At 50.2% G+C, this 19936-nt stretch overlaps 1 protein-coding gene across 11 annotated transcripts in view; it reads right to left on the bottom strand.

Moving 5' to 3' along the window:
- Positions 1-19936, bottom strand: part of CAMK2G (calcium/calmodulin dependent protein kinase II gamma) — a 56148-nt gene that overhangs the window by 15658 nt on the left and 20554 nt on the right. For 6 of the 11 annotated variants that reach the window (XM_082640105.1, XM_082640111.1, XM_082640104.1 and 3 more), the window contains exons 4-13: positions 19743-19797; positions 18805-18870; positions 16246-16318; positions 15998-16100; positions 15487-15570; positions 14958-15052; positions 14053-14175; positions 10354-10437; positions 10089-10131; positions 5551-5594 (exon numbers count right to left, since the gene is read on the bottom strand). In XM_082640105.1, coding sequence (XP_082496231.1) covers positions 5551-5594; positions 10089-10131; positions 10354-10437; positions 14053-14175; positions 14958-15052; positions 15487-15570; positions 15998-16100; positions 16246-16318; positions 18805-18870; positions 19743-19797 — 770 coding nt within the window. Of the gene's footprint in view, positions 1-5550; positions 5595-7544; positions 7608-10088; positions 10132-10353; positions 10438-14052; positions 14176-14957; positions 15053-15486; positions 15571-15997; positions 16101-16245; positions 16319-18804; positions 18871-19742; positions 19798-19936 lie in introns of all 11 variants that reach the window. The other 5 variants (XM_082640113.1, XM_082640108.1, XM_082640106.1 and 2 more) reach the window with 1 other exon arrangement.

The following is a 19936-nucleotide window of genomic DNA, read 5'->3' on the forward strand; positions in this document are numbered from 1 at the left end:
CTCCTTTTCTTTGCTTCCTCGCTCTTTCTTTTAAGATTGGATGGTCATTCTGGCCTGGGACTAGTGGAATGCACAAGTTGTCCTCAATTAGGGGCCCCTCAAGTCTTGTCCTCTTAAGTGGCTCTCACTCCTCCATAGACCCTGAGTCACTGGCATCTACCTTCAAAGAAACCTAACCAGAGCCTGAAGTCCCCAAATTCAACTGCATACGGTAGACTCACTGCTCAAACCAATGCTAATATCTGAGCATCTGTGAAAGCTTCTGAACAGCAAGGAAGAAATCTCCCTATGGACTTTAAGCAGCAGAAACTGGGGTGGGGGGGTGCTGGGAAAGAAGTATGGGGTCTAAAAGAAAGATCCAGGATGCTGACAGATCAGGATCTTCTGAGCGGCTTCACAGGCCTCCCTCATAACACAGGTTATCACCTTGACTTTCAAGAAGGCCCAGAAAAGCAAAACCCCGCATACCTTGCCTTGTCTTTTCCTTCCCCTTTTGCAGTACTTTCATCCAACCACGCTGTTCATTATTATATACTTGTTCCTGATTATAAAAGGACTGCAGCCACATTACAAGCAATTTGGAAAAGAGAAAAGAGGGGAAAAAAACACCCATAATCCTATCACTGTTACCAGTCTTTTGTGTATGCAGTTTAAACATATCATTGTAAGCTATATACAAGTTTATGCCTTACTTTCTTTTAATGTCTTACTTTAAAAATAAATAGTATCTTAATTTTTATTCTGATTATCAAAGTAATACACGGTCTAGGTGAAAAATGTAGAAAATACAGAAAAATGTATGAAATAAAGGTTTCCCAAATTCCCATCACCCAGTGAAGTAACTATTAACACTTCAGTGGGTTTTCTCCTGGTTCTTTTTCTATTCACATATCATACACCGAATATAATCTATAAGTACTTTTTTTTTTTTTTTTTTTGTGGTACACGGGCCTCTCACTGTTGTGGCCTCTCCCGTTGCGGAGCACAGGCTCCAGATGCACAGGCTCAGTGGCCACGGCTCACAGGCCCAGCCGCTCTGTGGCATGTGGGATCTTCCCGGACCAGGGCACGAACCCGTGTCCCCTGCATAGGCAGGCGGACTCTCAACCACTGCGCCCCCAGAGAAGCCCAGTACTTTGTTTTTTTAAACAAAATTTAGACAGTAGTGTATGTACTGCTTTATATCCCACTTTTTCCACTTGAAACATTTCTGTCATTATGTAGTCATAAAAATTAATAACTTTGTAATGGTCAATTAGATTTCCCATAATTATTTAGTCATTATCCTTTGGGCTTTTGATGTTTCCCATCTTCTCATGGTTATAAGTAATGTCATGTTGAACATCTTTCTGTTTTCAGTTTTTCCACATTTTGAGTGATTCCTTTGGGACAAATTCCCAGAAGTAGAACTAAAAGGTAAAACAGGAGCATTTTTGTGGCTTTTGACACACAAGCTGCTTTAGGAGGGGTCATTCCGATTTACATCACCATCAAGAATTTAAGAGTCAAAAAATGGCACCTTGTTTCAACCTGCGTTTCTCTGATACCAGTGAGGCTAAACATCCACACTTGTTAACTCATTCTACTTCCTCTTTTCAGATTGTCAGTTCATCTTCTTTGACCATTTATCTGCTGGATTTTAGGGGGTATTCTTATTTATTAGAGAAAGCTCTTTTGTATAAAAATAATATTAACTCATCCCATCACACCTGCTATGAATATTTTCTCCGACCTGTCTCTTGTTGGCCTTTGAATTTTGGTTGGTCATGCCCTTCTTAAACTCTTGCATCTTAGCTTCTGTTCCCACCTCTGTCTTCAAAGTCTTTTCTCAAGCATAAAACTCATTTACGGAGTACCTAATCAGGGTCAGAACCCGGGCTAGGTTCCCCACATACGTTCTCATTTAAAGCAATTTAACTACCGATGCTGTTTGCCTCGCCTGTGTCCTCCTCAGCATCCCTGTCAGAGCCGGCATTGTTGCACTCCTCTGCTCTTCCTCCACCTCCTTCTCCATTTCCTTTGCTAATTCCTCCTCTTCCAGCTCCTTAATAACAGATAACCCTGAAATTCTGCCTTTCCTGGACTCTTCAACATTTGTGTGCTTTGGATTCATATGGAGGAATGGGAGTGTTATTAAAATTCAGATTCTGCCTCCTGCCCAAGGCTTCCTGAATCTGAATTCCAGGCTGGACCCTGGAATCTGTGTATTTTAACTAGCTCCTTAGGCAAGTCTTACATGGCTGTGCCTGAGGCCAGTATCTACAAAGTTCTGCCAGAAACCGACTCCTTAATGACACCTTTAACCCGTCCTCTCACCATCTCAGCTGTCACTGCTTCATTTCAGGTCCTGTTTTGTGCAATCACTCTCTGCTTCCACCATACAAAAGCTAATGGAGTTCCCAGAATCATCGTGCTGTTTCAAACCTGTGTATTCCCTTTGCCTGGAATGTCCTCTCCTCTCCACTCCCCTCCTTAACTTGGTAAAATCCAACTAGTCCTTCAAACTCAGTTCCTGGGCCATCTCCTTCGGGAAAATTTGCTGTTCTGGCTCAGGTGCTTGTCTCTCTGCTCCTCCAGCGCCTGCCTGGCACGTACCTCCTTCAGTGGACACGAGATTCACTCACGTGAGTCTCCCTCTGTACACCACCCTGGGCTACACCAGGTATCTCCCAGCACCTTTGAAAACCTCTCTGCCCAGATCTTCACTTGTCTCTCAATCTCAGTGTGGTCAAAACAAAACTTCTCTTCCCACCAAAACATTCCTTCACGACTACTCACATTTCTAGCAAAGATACCACCATTTCTTTCAATATTCAAGACACTTTGCCATTACCTTTGATGGACCCTTTTTTAATCTCCCGTATCTAATGGGAACTTCCTTTGCCACACCCCTCATCAGAGCTAATGTCTAATCAGAGCCCAGCACCTATGGGTAGAGCTGGACCGACAACCTACAGGCAGCACCTATTCCAAGTGGCTGGTCTGTGCTCCTCTGGTGATTATTTTGAATATTAACCCTTTCTATTTCTCATCATCTTTTCTTCACCCTACACCCAGACTATAATAAATCCTAGTTGATACCTGTGTCTAGTTCCTACCCTCTTCTATTCACCCTTACACGCTTAGGCAAGTCTTTCGAAAACATCACTCTTAACCTTCCCTGCTCAGTGGTCTATGGTGTTTTCTGTGGTCTAACACACAAACCTCCAATTCCTCTGCTCAACCAGACCAATCCAGCTGTATTTTTTTTTTTTTTTTTTCTTTTTGCGGTATGCGGGCCTCTCACTGTTGTGGCCTCTCCCATTGCGGAGCACAGGCTCCGGATGCGCAGGCCCAGCGGCCATGGCTCACGGGCCCAGCCGCTCCGCGGCATATGGGATCCTCCCAGACCGGGGCACGAACCCGTATCCCCTGCATCGGCAGGCGGACTCTCAACCACTGCGCCACCAGGGAGGCCCAGCTGTATTTTTTTTTTTTTTTTTTTTTTTTTTTTTTGCTGTACGCGGGCCTCTCACTGTTGTGGCCTCTCCCGTTGCGGAGCACAGGCTCCGGACGCACAGGCTCAGCGGCCATGGCTCACGGGCCTAGCTGCTCCGCGGCATATGGGATCCTCCCAGACCGGGGCACGAACCCGTATCCCCTGCATCGGCAGGCGGACTCTCAACCACTGCGCCACCAGGGAGGCCCCCCAGCTGTATTTTTTATATCCCTCTACCAAACACCCCATGTTCCAGTTGGGCAGAGAACATCAATATGTATAACAGAACCCATAAAAATATTTTTTGTTGTTTTTAAGTTACAGAAAATACATTCTCATTTTAAAGAAAACACATGTGTACAAAGTAAAAAAACAAAAGGTGTGTCTCCCCACCCTACCTTCACCTCCAATCCCATTCTCTAGAGGCAATCACTGACTTGGTTCCAATCTTCCTACCTCCTTTTAGCTTTTTCCAATAAGTCTCTTCCCCAGAAGCTTCTTGGACCAAACCATCCCATGTAGGGTCCAGTACCATATACCATTCAGTGCTTAGCTGATCCCAGATGTGTTCACTTTCCTTTTTAATTGACCCTGCAATTCTTGAGGCTGGATGAAACCTGCATCTCCTCTTATACCTCTTGTGTGCCTCTAGAACTTAGTGTAGCACTGAGCCTCTGACAGGTACTTAATACTTTGTAAAGATTGACTCTAGCTTCTTCTCCAGAAAAATATAAGCAAAATCTCTAACTAGCCACCTTTTCCTAACCTGGCTCCACCATCGAGCTCACACCCCTGTAACTGAGGGGCTGCCAGTCAACCCCAGCTCCATGTCAGCAAGTGTGCGTGGAGCCCAAGCTCCCCTCCTTAGGGCAGAAGTACATGGAAGCAGGCATGCAGACAATGAGAGAAAGAGGAAGGGATGGGGGAAGGGAAAGGGGCACACAGGTACATCTCAGCTGGGGACATAAGATCCTGGGGAAAGGTCTAATTTAAACTTTTTGTTTGTTTGTTTGGGTTTTTTTTTGTTTTTTCTTCGGTACGCGGGCCTCTCACTGCTGTGGGCTCTCCCGTTGTGGAGCACAGGCTCCGGATGCGCAGGCTCAGTGGCCATGGCTCACGGGCCTAGCCGCTCTGCGGCTGTGGGATCTTCCCAGACTGGGGCACGAACCCGTGTCCCCTGCATTGGCAGGCGGACTCTCAACCACTGAGCCACCAGGGAAGCCCCTAATTTAAACTTCTGCTGGAACTTAAAGGTTTGCATAATAATGGTTTGAAATTCTCTGTGGTGTAAATTGGCAGGCTTCAAGACAGCATGAACTCCTATCCAATGCCCCAGCCCCAGGGCCCTTTCTGCCCCCAAAGCCTCTAAGAGCACCTTGGCTGTGTGAGGACCCCTCTACCTTGGCCAAGCAGCCACCCCCCACTAAGGCATCTTGTTGGTCCCTATGGGCCCCTGTCCCTCCTCTTGCCCTCATCCCCCAGGAAAAGTTCCCTCACCAAATGAAAACGAGCTGTGAGGTACCATGTCCCTGGCCTGTGTCTAAGGCACCTATGCCTCGAGAAAGTTTGATGCTTTCACTCAATGGTATCTGAGCTGGGTTCTGGAAGTGCTTCGGAGATAAGAAAAAAGAACAAAAGGATAGTGGCTTCAGGTGCCAAGCCCTGTACCCTGAGTCAACCAGGCAAACTTTGCTTTCGTTTGATTAAATCGGTTTGTGCTTTAAAAAGAAAAAAAGATTAACCAGTGACCTAAAAAACCCAGAGAGTCAAGCCCTGGAGATGAAACCTGTGTCTGGAAGTCACGTTCAGGATTCAGCTCTAGTAAACTATAGTTTGGATCATCTCCCCTGAGTCTTTCTAACCAAGCTAGGGTCAGGTGAAGCACGTATCCCTCCGCCCTCTCAGGCCAGTGGAACCTGCTGTTCTGAGCACAGAGGTTTCTGGTTTAAAGCAGAAAAGCAAGGATAGGAAGGTTCTTGGGGAAAGGGGGAACAAAGTGCCAAGGAGTCCCTTGGGAGTGACTCTTGGAAGAGAAAGGCCAGACCTTGGGCTGGAGGAGTGGAGACACCTACCTTGACACCGCCATCCGACTTCTTGTTCAATAGGCTTTTGGCAGCTGTGAAAACAAAGAGAAAAATCAAGTCTCCTGTATTGTACCCTCTTCCCATCCTGAAGTCTGGCAGCTGGATCCGCAAGAGACTGATGTGTTTGACAAGGGGGCCAGGAGTCTCCTGAACCCCCTAGAAGAGGCCCTTCCTGATGCCCCAAAGCAAGAAGGGCATCTCAAGCAGCGTCAGACCCTCAGGGGGGCACCCCAGGATCTCCTCTGCCATGGAAGAAGGCTCAGCAGAAACAGGGACACTCTGCATTTAGGAGGAGAAACCACATTCAGTACTGGGGCTGCCTGGGCCATTGGGAACTCTGCCTTCAACAGCTTCCACCTAGGCCTGGAAGCAGAGTGCCAGGGTGAAAGGTGAGGGCTCCGTCCCTAGATGCCATGGAGATTCTCAGGACAGCCAAGCTGCAAGGATGCAAGACATCTCCTGAGTGTTCTCAAGAAACAAGAGTGTCACAGTTCATGAAGGAGACCAGACGTGAGGACAGACAGACACAGACACAGAGACTAGGACCACCTACAGGAGGGTTTTGCCAGGGGGTTGAAGCCTTGACTGGGCAGGTCGTCACTGCCACCCTTCCCTCAGTCTACTCTTTGGACCCACTGAGCAGAAAGGACTGGGCAGAATAATGAGGTATTTAACAGGTTCTAGCCAGGCACAGGGTGATGCTCAAGGCTGATGAGCTCCACATAGGAAGGCTGGTGATGCCTGTTGGCCACAAAGGTCACAGGAAAGTAGCAGACAGTGGATGGGAGATTCCAGGGAGAATGAATCAGTCCAACTGTCTGATACACCTAGACTTCAATGGGTTCGCATCTTGGTTCTACTGCTTGCTCGCTGTGTGAGTTACTTAACCTCTCTGAACCTCAGTTTCTTTATCTATAAAATGGGATAATGGCATGAAAAGCACTAAGCAGAGTGCCTGGCACATAGCAAGAACTCAGCAAGTGTTAACTACTGTCATTGCTGCCATTCTTCCCTTCAGGTGTCCTTTCTTACCCAAGCTGGGTCTCCAGTGAGAATAGGGTCCTTGCATCACAAGAATTCTGACCTCCAAAAATGGCCCTTGGTCCTATCTCCAGTTTATGCTGAGGTGACTTGAAACTTATTTTTCAAATGTGTTTACTACTATGCCTGACCACTGACGGTGTTAAGTGCTTTACATACGTCAAACTTCTCTACTCTGACAGTTAGAAGCACTTGGGAGTTAGAGAAAAGTGCCTATCCCATGCCCTAGGGATTCTGATTTTATTTGTCTGGGGTGGGGTCTCAGCATCAGGATTTCTTTCTTAACAAGTTTTCTCATACAGGCAGGGTTGAGGGCCTTAGACATACATGATCCTAATCGTCACCATGTTATTTCTTAGCCCCATTGGAGAGATGAGGCAACTAAGGTTGGGAGAGCTGATGTGACTTGCTCAGGGTGTGGCAGGGCTAGGATCCAAACTCAGGAGCGGCTGTCTGCACAGCTTCTGTACTCTACGCATTTCAGACCCGGAGGCCGGCAAATGCCAGACTTCACAATTGTGAGGGGCGTGGCTTCCCCTTCGGGGCCGCCCACCAGTGTCGCCGAAGCCTAGTCTTCCGCTGTGGGCAACTCAGCCCCGGGCCACGCCAGGGCTGTCTCGGGCCACCTTGGCCGCAGCCCTCACAGGCAGCCCAGGCTCTCGGGCGGGTGGCGTCGGGAGGAAAGCCTCCTGCTGCCCAGCTCCACGTCCCAGGCTATTGCCTCCTGAGAGTTGGCAAGCGCCCAGCATGCACGGCTGGTTAGGGGGCTCCGTAACACCGATGCGCTCGCAGATGCCAAGTTAGGTGGTCCGTCCGGCATGCCCATCTCAGCCCGCAAGCATGGGACTCGCCTCCCTGGTGAGCGGGCCTGGCATGCTGGCCCTCCTGGTGGGGTGGCAGGGAGCCGAGGCAGGCGGTCGGGGAGGACTCATGCCACGTACCTTGCCCGGCCAGGCCGGCGGCGCTCGCGGCAGGCGAGGCGGGGGCGGAGCTCTGCCTGCCAACTGAGGGGATACAGTCTCTGAGTGCACAGAGCTGCCGCAAAGCCACGGGGGCCAGTCAGCAGCGAGCATGCCCCAGCGCGAGGCGCAGGAACCCGCTGCCGCTGTGCACGGCGGGGTCCGGGCGGCGTGGCCAAGCCGGCCGAGCTGCGGGAGCGGAGGTGCAGGGGGCAGGCTGGTGAGCAGGTGCAGCCAGCCCTGCAGCAGTCTGGGAACCTGAGAGAACCGGGCTCGGACAGGGCGTGGGGGATCCCACGGCTCCACCTGTCCCACGACCACCTCGGGTGAGGGTCTGCAGGTCAAAGCCTGACTTGGCAAGGGGCGGTGTCCTTTCCGAGGCAGCCCAGCCCTAGCTTAAGGCTATCAGGAAACTGAGCCTCATCTGCAAACCTTCCTCCCCAGGGGACCTAAAGGAGGACATTTTCAGAGGGCGGCCCTTTCCTCCGGCTGCATCCCAAACAGTAGAGAGACTGGCACTCGGGGCCCAGGGAGGGTCCGTGGTCCTTGGGCAGCCAGTTCATTGATGTTCCACAGCCCCCAACTCCTCAGAGACACCGGTCACTTTCCCTCTTCAAGACAGGTGGCCAGGAGAGGCTGCATTTCAGAGTTCCAAAGGTGCAGGTGCCCCAAAAATGAGCGCCCAGAAAGTAAACAAAGGCCGCTAGAAGCCCCGATTCCACCATTAGCCAACCTGCCAGAATCCAGGGATAAGCTGAACCTTCTATTTGGGATCAACTCAGAAAACAGCCTCACTTGTTCCTAAAGCAGCACACAAGTGCCGTTACTTCTTGATTATACTTCTAGACACCTCTTCCTACAGAAGCTTCTGGAGACTGGCTCTGTCTTCACCTGTCCCAGAGTCAGGGCAGAAGAGGTCGTCCTGGAATGCTTGCAGCATTCTTTTTTGTTTGTTTGTTTGCCTACTGCACCAGGGCAAAGTGAGTGCCACGGCCAGACAAAGTCTGGGCAGCAAGGACAGGAGGCTCTTTAGGGATCAGTGAAGGTGCTGTGTTGTAACAGAGAGACTGAGTTCCTGAAACCAGGACACCAATTTCATGAAATGGACGGGGAGAGGCTGAGGCAGAGGCCGGAGGCCACGGGACAGGGCACATGCTATTGATTTCCTAGCAGCCTGTTTCACATCTCTTCCACTCAGAGAGAGAAGAGATCACCCCATTCTAGGGTCGGCACATATCTGCCCTTGAGCGTCCTCTAGAAAGGCTTTCTTAAACCCAGAAAGTAGAAGGTGCAAGTAATTAGAGGACCAGAGGCCTGATGTGGGACAACAGCTCCACCTCTGCAGGAGGTGGCCCACTGTGCCCTCCTGTCCCCATTTGTGAGGTGAATCCAGAACACAAGATCGAGCCCCAACTAGGGTCACAGGGGATGGGCCTGAAGGGGACACTCTCCCAGCTTACTCTCCAGTCCTGACCCTCCAGGGCCCTGGGGCTCTCACTCGGGCTAGAGCTCATGAAGCCCCAGAGCCAGGGCTGGAGGTTACTGGGAACCAGTACAGCCAAGCCCGTGGACTCAAGCTCAAGGGAGCAATCTCTGCCCAGGTAGCTGCCCACCTGAGCCTCCCACACACACAACCCCCCCACCCCCATGGCTGTGTAGAAGGAAAGCAAGGGAGGGAGTCTGGTTATGAGAATGAGAAGGGGGTCTTGAACCAAAACAGTGGGGCTGGGGGTTAGGGGGAGGGAAGATCAGGGGAAAAGGCAAACTGGGAAGAAACCTTTCTGTCTTAAGTCCTGTCATTAATCTTTTCCTCACAGAAAAGCCACTGTGCTTCCCAACTGAGGGCAAACAATGATGAGGGTGGGGGGAAGGGGAAGGTGGAATGTCTTGCATCTTAAAAAGAAATGTCAAGTGTGATTTACAAATTACTGGTCCCAACTCTCCCAATTCCTCACGCAACATTAAGCAATTTCCTTTCCCTCCATCCTGCTGGTCTCTATTTCTTCACTTTCACAGTTGGTATAAAAGAGAATATTTTAAGCACAGTCCCTGTAAAAGGTTTAAGCATCTGGAATAATTTCTATTAGTCATCTCCACTTGGACACAACGATGCAGTGACCGTCCAGTCAGCCAATTAATGGTGGTGTCTGGGAAGATTCACTACATCTCATCTCCTTCTTTTTCCCAGCACATCCTCCAATGCCCTTGAGACTGGCTAAAATCTTGAAGTGCTGAGAGTCTTCAGAGAATTAAATAAGAATACCCAGGGACAAGGTAAATGGAAGACTGGGCAGACTACTCCTTGGGAGGTTCTAGGGAATACAGTTCATAAACCTGAAGTCAAGTAAAGCCCCCCAGAATTTCAGGTTACAAAACTCAGCTGCAGCAGCCCCTCCAAACAGGATCCTCATCATTTTGGTCAAGGTGTTGCCTGAGACACCCAGTGTCAGGATGGCACGATATATGGCAACAGCCCATTCCGACCCACTCACCTCGTAGAGTTAAAGTGCACAGCTGAAAACGTACCTGAAAAGTTCCTGGAGACAAGCATGGTCGTGAGGATGGCACCCTGGGGAAAGAAGAGGGTCCTGTGAATTCCATCAGGCTCTAGAAAAGCACAGTCTGTTCTCAGGCAGAGGGCAGCTGCTGGCTAGGGGCTCCCAATGAGTACAACCTTCATAGCTCAGCTCCAGCCAGGAGGGGAGCTTCCTTCTGTGATGGGGCAGGGGGCGCACTGCTGAAAGGTATGACTTCAGGATGCTGGCAGCCCGGCCCGGAAGGCAAGACTCACCTTCAGTTTTCTCCGGGCATTGAACTTGCGTAGGCACTCCACCGTCTCTTGACGATGCATCATAGATGCCACTGTGGACCGTTGCTGGAAGCCAAATAGACAGGCCTGTGAGCCCCCCACCGGCTCCTAGGCCCCTCACCATAGTCCCAGCACCGGTGGCCATGTGCTCAGCTGCCCCAGAGTTGCTCTGAAGATAAGATGAGGTCATAGATGTGAAAATGCTTTTACAATAAAAGCACTACCCCAAAATCAAGGTTATGTAAGGACAATAATCTGGACATGAAAACACCACCGGTAATTGATGCTGGATGAAGGTGCCCAAGAGAGCATTCTAATCTTCCTTGGGAGATGGAGGCTATGGAACGGGAGAGTATTTTGTGTGTTGTGATCCTCATGCAGTTACTCCTTCAGCAACTATTTAGTGAGCACCTACTGCGCTCCAGATTCTGGGCAGTGAGAGAACAGAAAGGGTTCCTGCTCTCCAGAGAGAACATTCATTCCTTCTAAGAGTTCCTCTCAACAACCATCCCACCCGCCAACAAGGTCTTAAATGAAGCTGTGATCTGAGAAGCTAAGGATCTTTACCTTGAAGCATTAATTCTTTTCACCGTTTTGGATGGGAATTTTTCTTCAATGTATTACTGCTAACTTCCTCCTTAAACAGAGTCCCCTGAACATGATTTACATTTCCCTGATGACAGAGGGTCAGCAATACAAGCATCAACGATTACATATCCTAATACAGAGATGTTCTCAGGGTCTGCTGAGATATATAGGAGGATGGAGGGTGGGGTCCACAAACACGACCCCAGAACATAATGTTTCTGCAGTTCTTGAGGACCCATTTTAAGTGGCTCATCCCCTCACTCTGCTGTTGTTACCTTGGCCAGCCTGCTAAAAAAAGTAAATCCTACAACGTGCAGCCTGGTGCCCACACCCCCACAGGGCCACCCTGCCTTCCTTCCCCTCTGGCCGCTCCCTTTCCTAGTTCCCGAAGCCACTCTCCCAACCTTATCTACCTTCCCCAGATCTCATATTTCACCTCCTCCTCCAAAGTGTAAACTTCTCCACAAAGTGAAATGAGAGATCATCAAGCAAGAACTCCTTCAACTTCAGCCTTCCAACCACAAGCTGATTTTCACACCCCTGCAACCTAATCCCAGGTCTCAGAAGCATCATCCCTCATGTGCTGACCCCTTGACCTGGGCTCAGGAGTCCCTCTCTCGTTGTGCTATCCAAACACTGGTTCCTCAGTTAGCCAATATTTTTAACCCCTTATTCTGGATTATATTCTTCTCTGTAGTCTACACAATACAGTCAAGCGCAAGATTTTAAAACCTCCCCTGACTCATCCATCTTCTCTAATTAGTACCATGTCTTTCTCTCTTCACCCTCATTCCCTCCTCACCTCACTGTAAACAGGCTTCAGTCTCTCTCCCTCCATTGCCTCTAACAGTGAAATAATGAAACAATGCTTCTAATCGGTCAGAGCCAACAGGCTCTCTTCTGTCTTTATCATGGACTCTCTGAAGCATCTGATTACAGAACCTCCCTTCCTGAGACCTCCTGTTTCTTAGGATCTCCTGATCCTCTTTCTCCCATGGAAATTCTCATTCTCAGTCTCCTTTGCCGGCTCCTCCAACTCTCCCTGGCGCTAAATGCTGGTGGCCATCTCTTCTCTTACAACAGCCCACAGTTAAGAATTCAATCAGGGGCTTCCCTGGTGGCGCAGTGGTTAAGAATCTGCCTGCCAATGCAGGGGATACTGGTTCAAGCCCTGGTCCGGGAAGATCCTACATGCCGCTGAGCAACTAAGCCTGTGCGCCACAACTACTGAGCCTGCGCTCTAGAGCCTGCGTACTGCAACTACTGAGCCCATGTGCCTAGAACCTGTGCTCCACAACAAGAGAAGCCACTGCAATGAGAAGCCCGCGCACCGCAACGAAGAGTAGCCCCCGTTCGCTGCAACTAGAGAAAGCCCACGTGAAGCAACAAAGACCCAACACAGCCAAAAAAAAAAAAACCCAAAAAACAAAAAAAGGAATTCAATCAGCATAGAAACAATCCCATCTATTTCTACAGCCCCAACACCACCCAAATGACTACAACCTATATTTCCAATTTTTAACTTCTTTTCCATATTTCTAACTACCGACTGGATGTCTCCAGCTGGAGGTCCTCAAACACCACACTTAACATGTATGAAACTAAAATCGTCATCTTTTCTCCAAACAGGTTCCTCCTCTGGGTTTCCTCTGGGTCAGTGAATGGTACAACTCTCCACTCAGTTACCAACTCAAAACCTGGCAGTCCTCATAGATCCCACTCTCTCCTTCACTTCCCAAATCCAGCTGGTCACTAAATCCTTTTTATTCTATGTCCCAAACATCTCTCAGATGTGTCCACTCCTTGCCATACCGCCCACTCTCCTATTATTACCCTTAGCCAAGACCTCATCTGGACTTGCTTAGACGGTTACGACAGCTTCCTGAGCTCTCTGCCCCTGCCTCTTTCCTCTTCAATTCCATTTTCTACACAGTTTCCAAAGTGATCTTTCTTAATTAACTGCATACTTCATTCCCTCTTTAAAACCCTTAAATTGTCCCCTGTGCTTTCAGAGTAAAATTCAAACTCCTTAGGCAGAAACCTGTATGTCCTGGAATCCTTTTGGCTTCAGTCTCTTGTATTCCTGTAGTCCTACGTTCATCTACAACCAAACTACTTAATATGCCTTAAACTCGCCACAATTTCCCCATGGCCTCTCACCTTGGCCCTTGCTAACCTCTGTCTGCAGGTTATCATCCTGGGGAACTCCCAGTCATCTGCCAAGAACCAGGACAGAGCCCACCTCCTCCATGCCTTTAGCAATCCCACTGCCCACCAAAGACAGCAGGAGTTCCTACATACTCATTAGCTTCTTTTACGTACTTGTCACATTGCAGAATGGTTGCCTGCTTGAGTGCCTGTCTCCCCAGATAATCTTTGAGATGTGTGAGGGAAGGCACCATGCCTTATTCATCTTTGTATCTACAGCACCCACACAGGGACCAGCATCAAAGAGGCATTCGGTAAACACGGGAAAGAACAAATACATAAATGCATCGTGGCTGTCAGGAGGCCTAACAAGAGGCAGACCCTCTTGTTTGAAAAAAGATATTTCAGCCTGATAGAACCGTACACGAAAACAGAATATGCTGACCCACAATGATAGCCCCCAGGGGCTTCTCCTAAGGCGAGATTTATGACTGAACTTCAGGAGGCGCTTTTTCATTGCTCAGAGGCCCCTTCTGTTTATTTGCTGGGTCTTGGTCACATTTCCATTAGAGTTGTCTAAGAGTTGAGATCTGAATACGCACTCTAGGCATGGCAATTCACTCTGAGTTCTGCCAGCTGCTTTCTCTCATCAACTAAAGTCCGCAAGGGTCAACCTAAGCCCTCACTCAAGATCAAAGCTAAACCACACCTGACAAGTGAGTGGGGGAGAGACAGAGGCCAGTTAGTCCCAATCGCCTCCCCAACTCCTCCTAGTGACATTTGCTGCCCCTGGGCCCCACCCAGTGCCCCCTCCCCTCTGCTGGATCTTAGCTCAGGGCCCAAAATGATTATTTTCTATTCATAAGAAGGAGGGTAAAGACGGTGCTATGGGCGCATTGAAAGCTGACATCCCTGATCTCCTTGATCTCGGTGGAAGACACTTACACAGACCCATGGATGCTTGAGAGCCTGGTCAGCTGTGATACGCTTTGCGGGGTTTATGGTCAGCATCTGGTTGATCAAGTTCTTGGCTTCAGGAGTCACCGTGTCCCACTCTGGTGATGGGAACTAAGGAGCGGGAACAGGAGAAGGAGGGATATGAAATGTGTGAGCCTCATACCCCCTATAATTGGGGTACTCTGTGTTACCTAAAGCTGCCCAGCAGGGTGTGGGAAAGCCCTAGGGTACCCCAGGATCAGGGTCAACTTAAAGACCGGGAAAGTAAAACAGAACAATCATGGTTAGGATGCCAGAATATCAGACCGGGGGACTCTTGACATCTTCTGGTTCAACTCCATCTCTCTACTAGGAGGAATCAGTTGTTTAGCGCTGTGACAAACGCCCCACTGCAGTGGGAGAGCCACCAGACTTCTCATCCCTATGTCATGCAGCACACCACACAGCCACACCATTCTTTGCAAATAATAGACCAAAGGGCTTCAGTGGGCTCCGTGACTTTACAGCTACCAAAAATGGCTGTGCAAAAAAGCTGCTCCCGGGCTTCCCTGGTGGCGCAGTGGTTGAGAGTCCACCTGCCAATGCAGGGGACACGGGTTCGTGGCCCGGTCCAGGAAGATCCCACATGCCGCGGAGCGGCTGGGCCCGTGAGCCACGGCCGCTGAGCCTGCGCGTCCGGAGCCTGTGCTCCGCAACGGGAGAGGCCTGCATACCGTTAAAAAAAAAAAAAAAAAAAAAAAGCTGCTCCCTGGCACAGGTGGTGCCAAGAATTGAGGCCTATAGGCCCATCCCTGGGTCCTCAAAGTCCCTGACACTCCCTGTACCCTGTGACACACTCAACACGCCCCTTCCCCTGGTCAGAGCCTGAGGGGCAGGAACAAACAGGTCCTTACATCATAGGCTCCAGCCTTGATCTGCTGATACAGCTTGTGCTGATCCTCATCCCAGAAAGGAGGGTAGCCCACCAGGAGGATATACAGGATGACCCCTACAAGACAGGACACAGATCACTGGGGTCAGTCACCTGCTTTGCTGAGGAACCAAGAAAAGCCACACAGGGCTCAGAGCCACCCAAAAAGTCAAGGCCATACCAGAAGGAGAAGTGAATGGCAGCCAATAATGCTGTGCCACTACGCTTCACTCCCCACGTCACCAAGCCGCGTCCGGGATTTCTTTAGGCACAACCCACCTGCTAAGGCATGGGAAATCCCTCTTCAAGAAGGATGCAACCTCATCTAGGAAATACCTGGGGAGAAGGGTGTGATGGGAACAGCCATGCCGGGGACACTAGAGCAAACACCGTGAGTTCACATATACCAGACGCCTGTGGGACCCACAAGGAAGAGCAACGCCTCTTTCTTGCCATCACTGGAAGTCGAGGGCCCTTAACACCAAAAAGCTGAGTGTGTGGAATGGGCTTACCGCAGGCCCAGATATCCACAGGTTTTCCATAGGGATCTTTCCTCAAGACCTCAGGGGACAAGTAACCTGGGGTGCCAGCAAAACCTGTAGCGGAAGAGACAGCGGAGGCACACTGAACCCACTTTCTCTTTCATTAAATCCACATTAGCAATTTCCCCCAAGTCCCTTCTTACTCCTGTTGCTTTTGCTATATAAGCTCTTAGCATATGGGCAGCAAGAGATGACGGGCTGGGCTTCTGGTAGTGCCCGGAATCTAAATCAGAGGGCAAGTCCATGTGTCTACCAGGAATTCCCGTCCTCCCCAGAGGCAGCAAGAACGCAGTGCTAACAGCAGCAAGTCTCACTGTACTGAGTCATGGAGGGCCAGGGGGAGTTCTGCACCTCCCCTCCTCCAGTCCCTGAGGAGCCCAGGGCCATCAAGGGTCTGGCTTCTAGTTATGAAAGAGGAAGGCAGATCAGGAAGAGGAGGAAGGGCGGGGGCTGCATTCCAGGAAGACAGGGTCACTCTTACCAAACCAAGCCTGTTGCTCTCCCTGTACTTCGATGGCTAGGCCAAAATCAGCCAGCTTGACTGCGGCACCCTTGCATTTACTCGCCAGCAGGAGGTTCTCAGGCTGTATAAGGAAGACAGAGAACCTCATGAGGCACCCACCCCGCAGCCCAGAGGGAGCCTAGTTTGGGCCTCGCAGTACTACCATCTGGCACCAGGTGGCGCCAATGCTTCACAAGCAAGAGGCAAAGGGGGAACCTGGGTAGTACCTTCAGGTCCCGGTGGACAATGTCATGCTGGTGGATGTGGTTAACACTCTCCAGAATCTGATGTATACAGTGGCTGCAAAAGCAGAAGAAAGGTCAGTTCAGGGTTAAGCCATCCATGACCACACGCTGTGGACAAAAGCACTTATCTCTGGGTCAGGGATTCACTGAGAATCACTCAGTGAGGAGCTAGAACCTTGGACTTTGGACATCATCTGTTCAACCTACTTTATAGAAGAGGAAACTGAGGCCCAAGCAGACTAAGTGGTTTGTCCAGGCTCTCCTGCTAGATAATGGCAGAGGGCAGCCTAGAACAGGGTCCACCATGCCTCCTTAGACTGTAAAGGCCCAACAACTTCAATTTGTTTCCAAGAAACTGGGGGACATCTCAGACTCCTGAGAAAGAGAGACCATCCAACTCCTTCCTTGTTTCTCTTCCCCCCTATGCTAACTCTGTTCTTGGAGAAGAGGCTTGTGGTAGCAACTCAGGAAGGATAGTCCAACTTATTAGCCTAAGTCGTTTTGGGGGTGGGTACACTCATTCTTTCATTTAAACATGTATCGAGCACCTACAGGCACTGTGCTTGGTACCACACCAGCTGTAAAGATGACCCAGTGCCTGCCCTTTAGTTTATCATCTAGTAGGGGAGATAAAACAAGTACACAGGGGCTTCCCTGGTGGCGCAGTGGTTGAGAGTCCGCCTGCCGATGCAGGGGACACGGGTTTGTGCCCCGGTCCGGGAAGATCCCACATCCCACATGCCGCGGAGCGGCTGGGCCCGTGAGCCATGGCCGCTGAGCCTGCGCGTCCGGAGCCTGTGCTCCGCAACGGGAGAGGCCACAACAGTGAGAGGCCCACATACCGCAAAACAAACAAACAAAGAAGTACACAGGCACCATCAAGAAACAAGGTACTAAAAAAAAAAAAAAAAAGAAACAAGGTACTAAAGAGGGTTCCAAACAGGCACCTGAGGAGCCTTTCTGATCATGATTTTTCATAGAAAAAGACAAACTAACCTAGAGTCACATTCAGCTGCTGATTTGGAAGGTGAATCCACCTTCCAAACCAGACTGCCACACTTGCAGTCAAACTCCTGGTGGGGTGTACTGGCAGTCTAGAGCACTGGTGAAAACCGGGGGATGATTATGGTCCCCAGAGGACATCTGGCAATGCCTGGAGACATTGCTGGTTGTCACAACTGAGAGGGACGGTGCTACTGGCATCTAGCAGGTACCTGGTTCTAAACCTACAACACACAGGAGGGGCCCTAACGACAAAAAATTATCTGTCCGAAATGTCAGTAGCGCTGAGGCTGAGGAACCTTGGCCTAGAGAATGGAGCAGGTACTACCAAGTGTGTGCTGAGCTGGTGACCTGGACTTATTTTTCCTTCCTTTAAAAGCTGATGCTGGGGCTTCCACAAGAGCCAAAGGGTCTTGCTGGGCTCCTGGAGGCTGAGGCTCAGTCCTCCCTATAGGACACAGCCCAAGAGTAGGCCAAAGAGACTTTAAGACTGAGCTGAAGAGGCGAGTCTCCACAGAAATATATAATTAGAACAGAGCCAAGCTAGCACGGAGAGCCTTCTGGCCAAAAATGGCAAAAGTGCGAACTGTCCCAGCAGAGCCAGGCCAAGCCCACTGGTACAGTCACCCGCCCCGGCTCCCCCTCCTCCCCGCCAGGCTCCCTGAGCTATCATTGCCTCCTCCCGCCCAGAGCCTGGTCCTCCCCTGCTGGCACTGGAATTCATCTCCCACTTGAGAATTTTTCCTGAGGCTGAAGCATCTGAGGTTGATCAGCAAACACTGGCCTCTCAGGGTTGAGAAATCTGTGAGGAAGCTGTGCTCCCCCACCCTCCAGAAGCAGCCAGAGCTGCCACATATGCCTGAGAAGCTGCAGGCAGGATGATCAAAATCAAGTTGTAAGGACATCACCCCAGAGAAAACTCAGGGCGGGGGAGGAGCCGAGGAAGGACAGGCAGGCCAAACAAGCGCCCCAGAGCTGCGGTGTGGGAGGAATTCTGCTGTGTCACACGAAGGAGCTGCCAGGGCTTCCTGGAGGGCTGGGGGCTGAAGGGTATGGCCAAGGAATGGTCCTCTAGCCTGCAGAGCCCGACATGGGAGCTGGTGATGGCGGTCAAGACACAAGGTGATTCAGGCTGGAATCTCCCAGGAAGGTTCCCCGGTTGGATTATTAACCCAGACATTTACACTCCTTTGGGACACAAACCATGTTTTCTCCATCTCTGGATCATCCCCAGGATGCCTCGTATGCAGTAGGATTTGTCAAAAGAAAGACGCAGGGATAGGGAGGGTCCTTGGGCCCTTGTGAGTAGGCGGTGGTGCAAAGAAAAGGTATTTCTGGTGTGACAGTGTAAAGGAGATATGTAAGAGCTTTGCAAAAAAACTGATCCGGGAGTGCTGAATTATTAACTCCTAACAATACCCACGGAATGTAGCCTGAGTCCAGCTCTACAGAATCCTTGTCCAGATAAGAGCTCTTCTGATCTCCCCCAAAGACGATTCAAATAGGCAGGACGCCTGGCCCCCAGGGCCCTCATCTCACCTGGCATCAGCTTCACTGTAGTATTCTCTGGCCACAATGTCTTCAAACAGCTCCCCACCGGTAACACTGCAACCAACAAAGAGGGTCAGAGGAAGCAGGTCAGGTGTCCAACCCCAGCATCCAACAGGTAACAGGTCACACTGTACAACAGCTTTAGAGAAGTGTCAGCTCTACATGCATGTTGTCTGAGAGCCCAGAGCACGCCAGTCCTTCAGTGACATGGAGCTTCTCCTTGGGACAACGTGGGCCCTCCCTTCCCCCTGCACATTTCTGTTTCTATAACCTATAGATTAGCTAATACTCTGGTAAAGATGAATATACAGGCATCTAAGAGAAAATAATCAACCTACTCAAAACAGTCATAGCTTTATTTGAGACCAATATGAATACGAAGATCCAGCTGCCCAAGAATGACAGACCTACCACTGAAGTTGAAGAATAATGAGACCAAGGACACAGAGACCCAACCCGGAAAATACCAAAGAGGCATTTCTAGGAGGTGAAGAGCCACCTTTAAGAAATTAAACCATAACCAAAGTGGAGGAGAGACCAATGGGAGACTAGTTTACGACTAATAAAAGGTACCCTCAATTCCCCAGAATTTTTAAGGTCATGCAAAGACCTATGTTCTGTTTCTCCACTAAGGACAACACACCAAGAAACAAGAAAAAAGCACCTGCACAAGGCGTGCTGCTGAACAGAAATGCAAGAGCAATGCCACCCCGGGGTTCAGAGCCCGGGGGAGATACTGAGTGAGCAAGCAGACCCTCGGCAACCTGCCCATTACCAGAGGAAGTTCAAAACCAAACCCCTCTCCGCGGGCAAAGGAGGGGGACCCTCGGCAGAGGCTGAAGACCCAGTTTAGGCCTTTTTTCCAAGCCTTCCTCTTGAGCCGGCTGGAGGGAAAGGCCCCCACACCCTCAGAAAGCGGCACTTACAGGTCAAACACGAGGTAGTGAAACCCTTCTTCAGAAATACTGTCATGGAGGCGTACTGCAAGAGAGGAGATGGGGACAGAGATTAACAGAGAGAAAACCTGGAAATCCTACTCCTCTCCTCCTTGGCCACCCCAGCCCTGCCCCGTCCTGTCAGCCCCACAGGCTCTCTCCTGAGAATGGGCAGACGCCCAGCA

Source organism: Mesoplodon mirus, assembly GCF_964341445.2.
Source record: "Mesoplodon mirus genome assembly, chromosome: 2".
NCBI lineage: Eukaryota > Metazoa > Chordata > Mammalia > Artiodactyla > Ziphiidae > Mesoplodon > Mesoplodon mirus.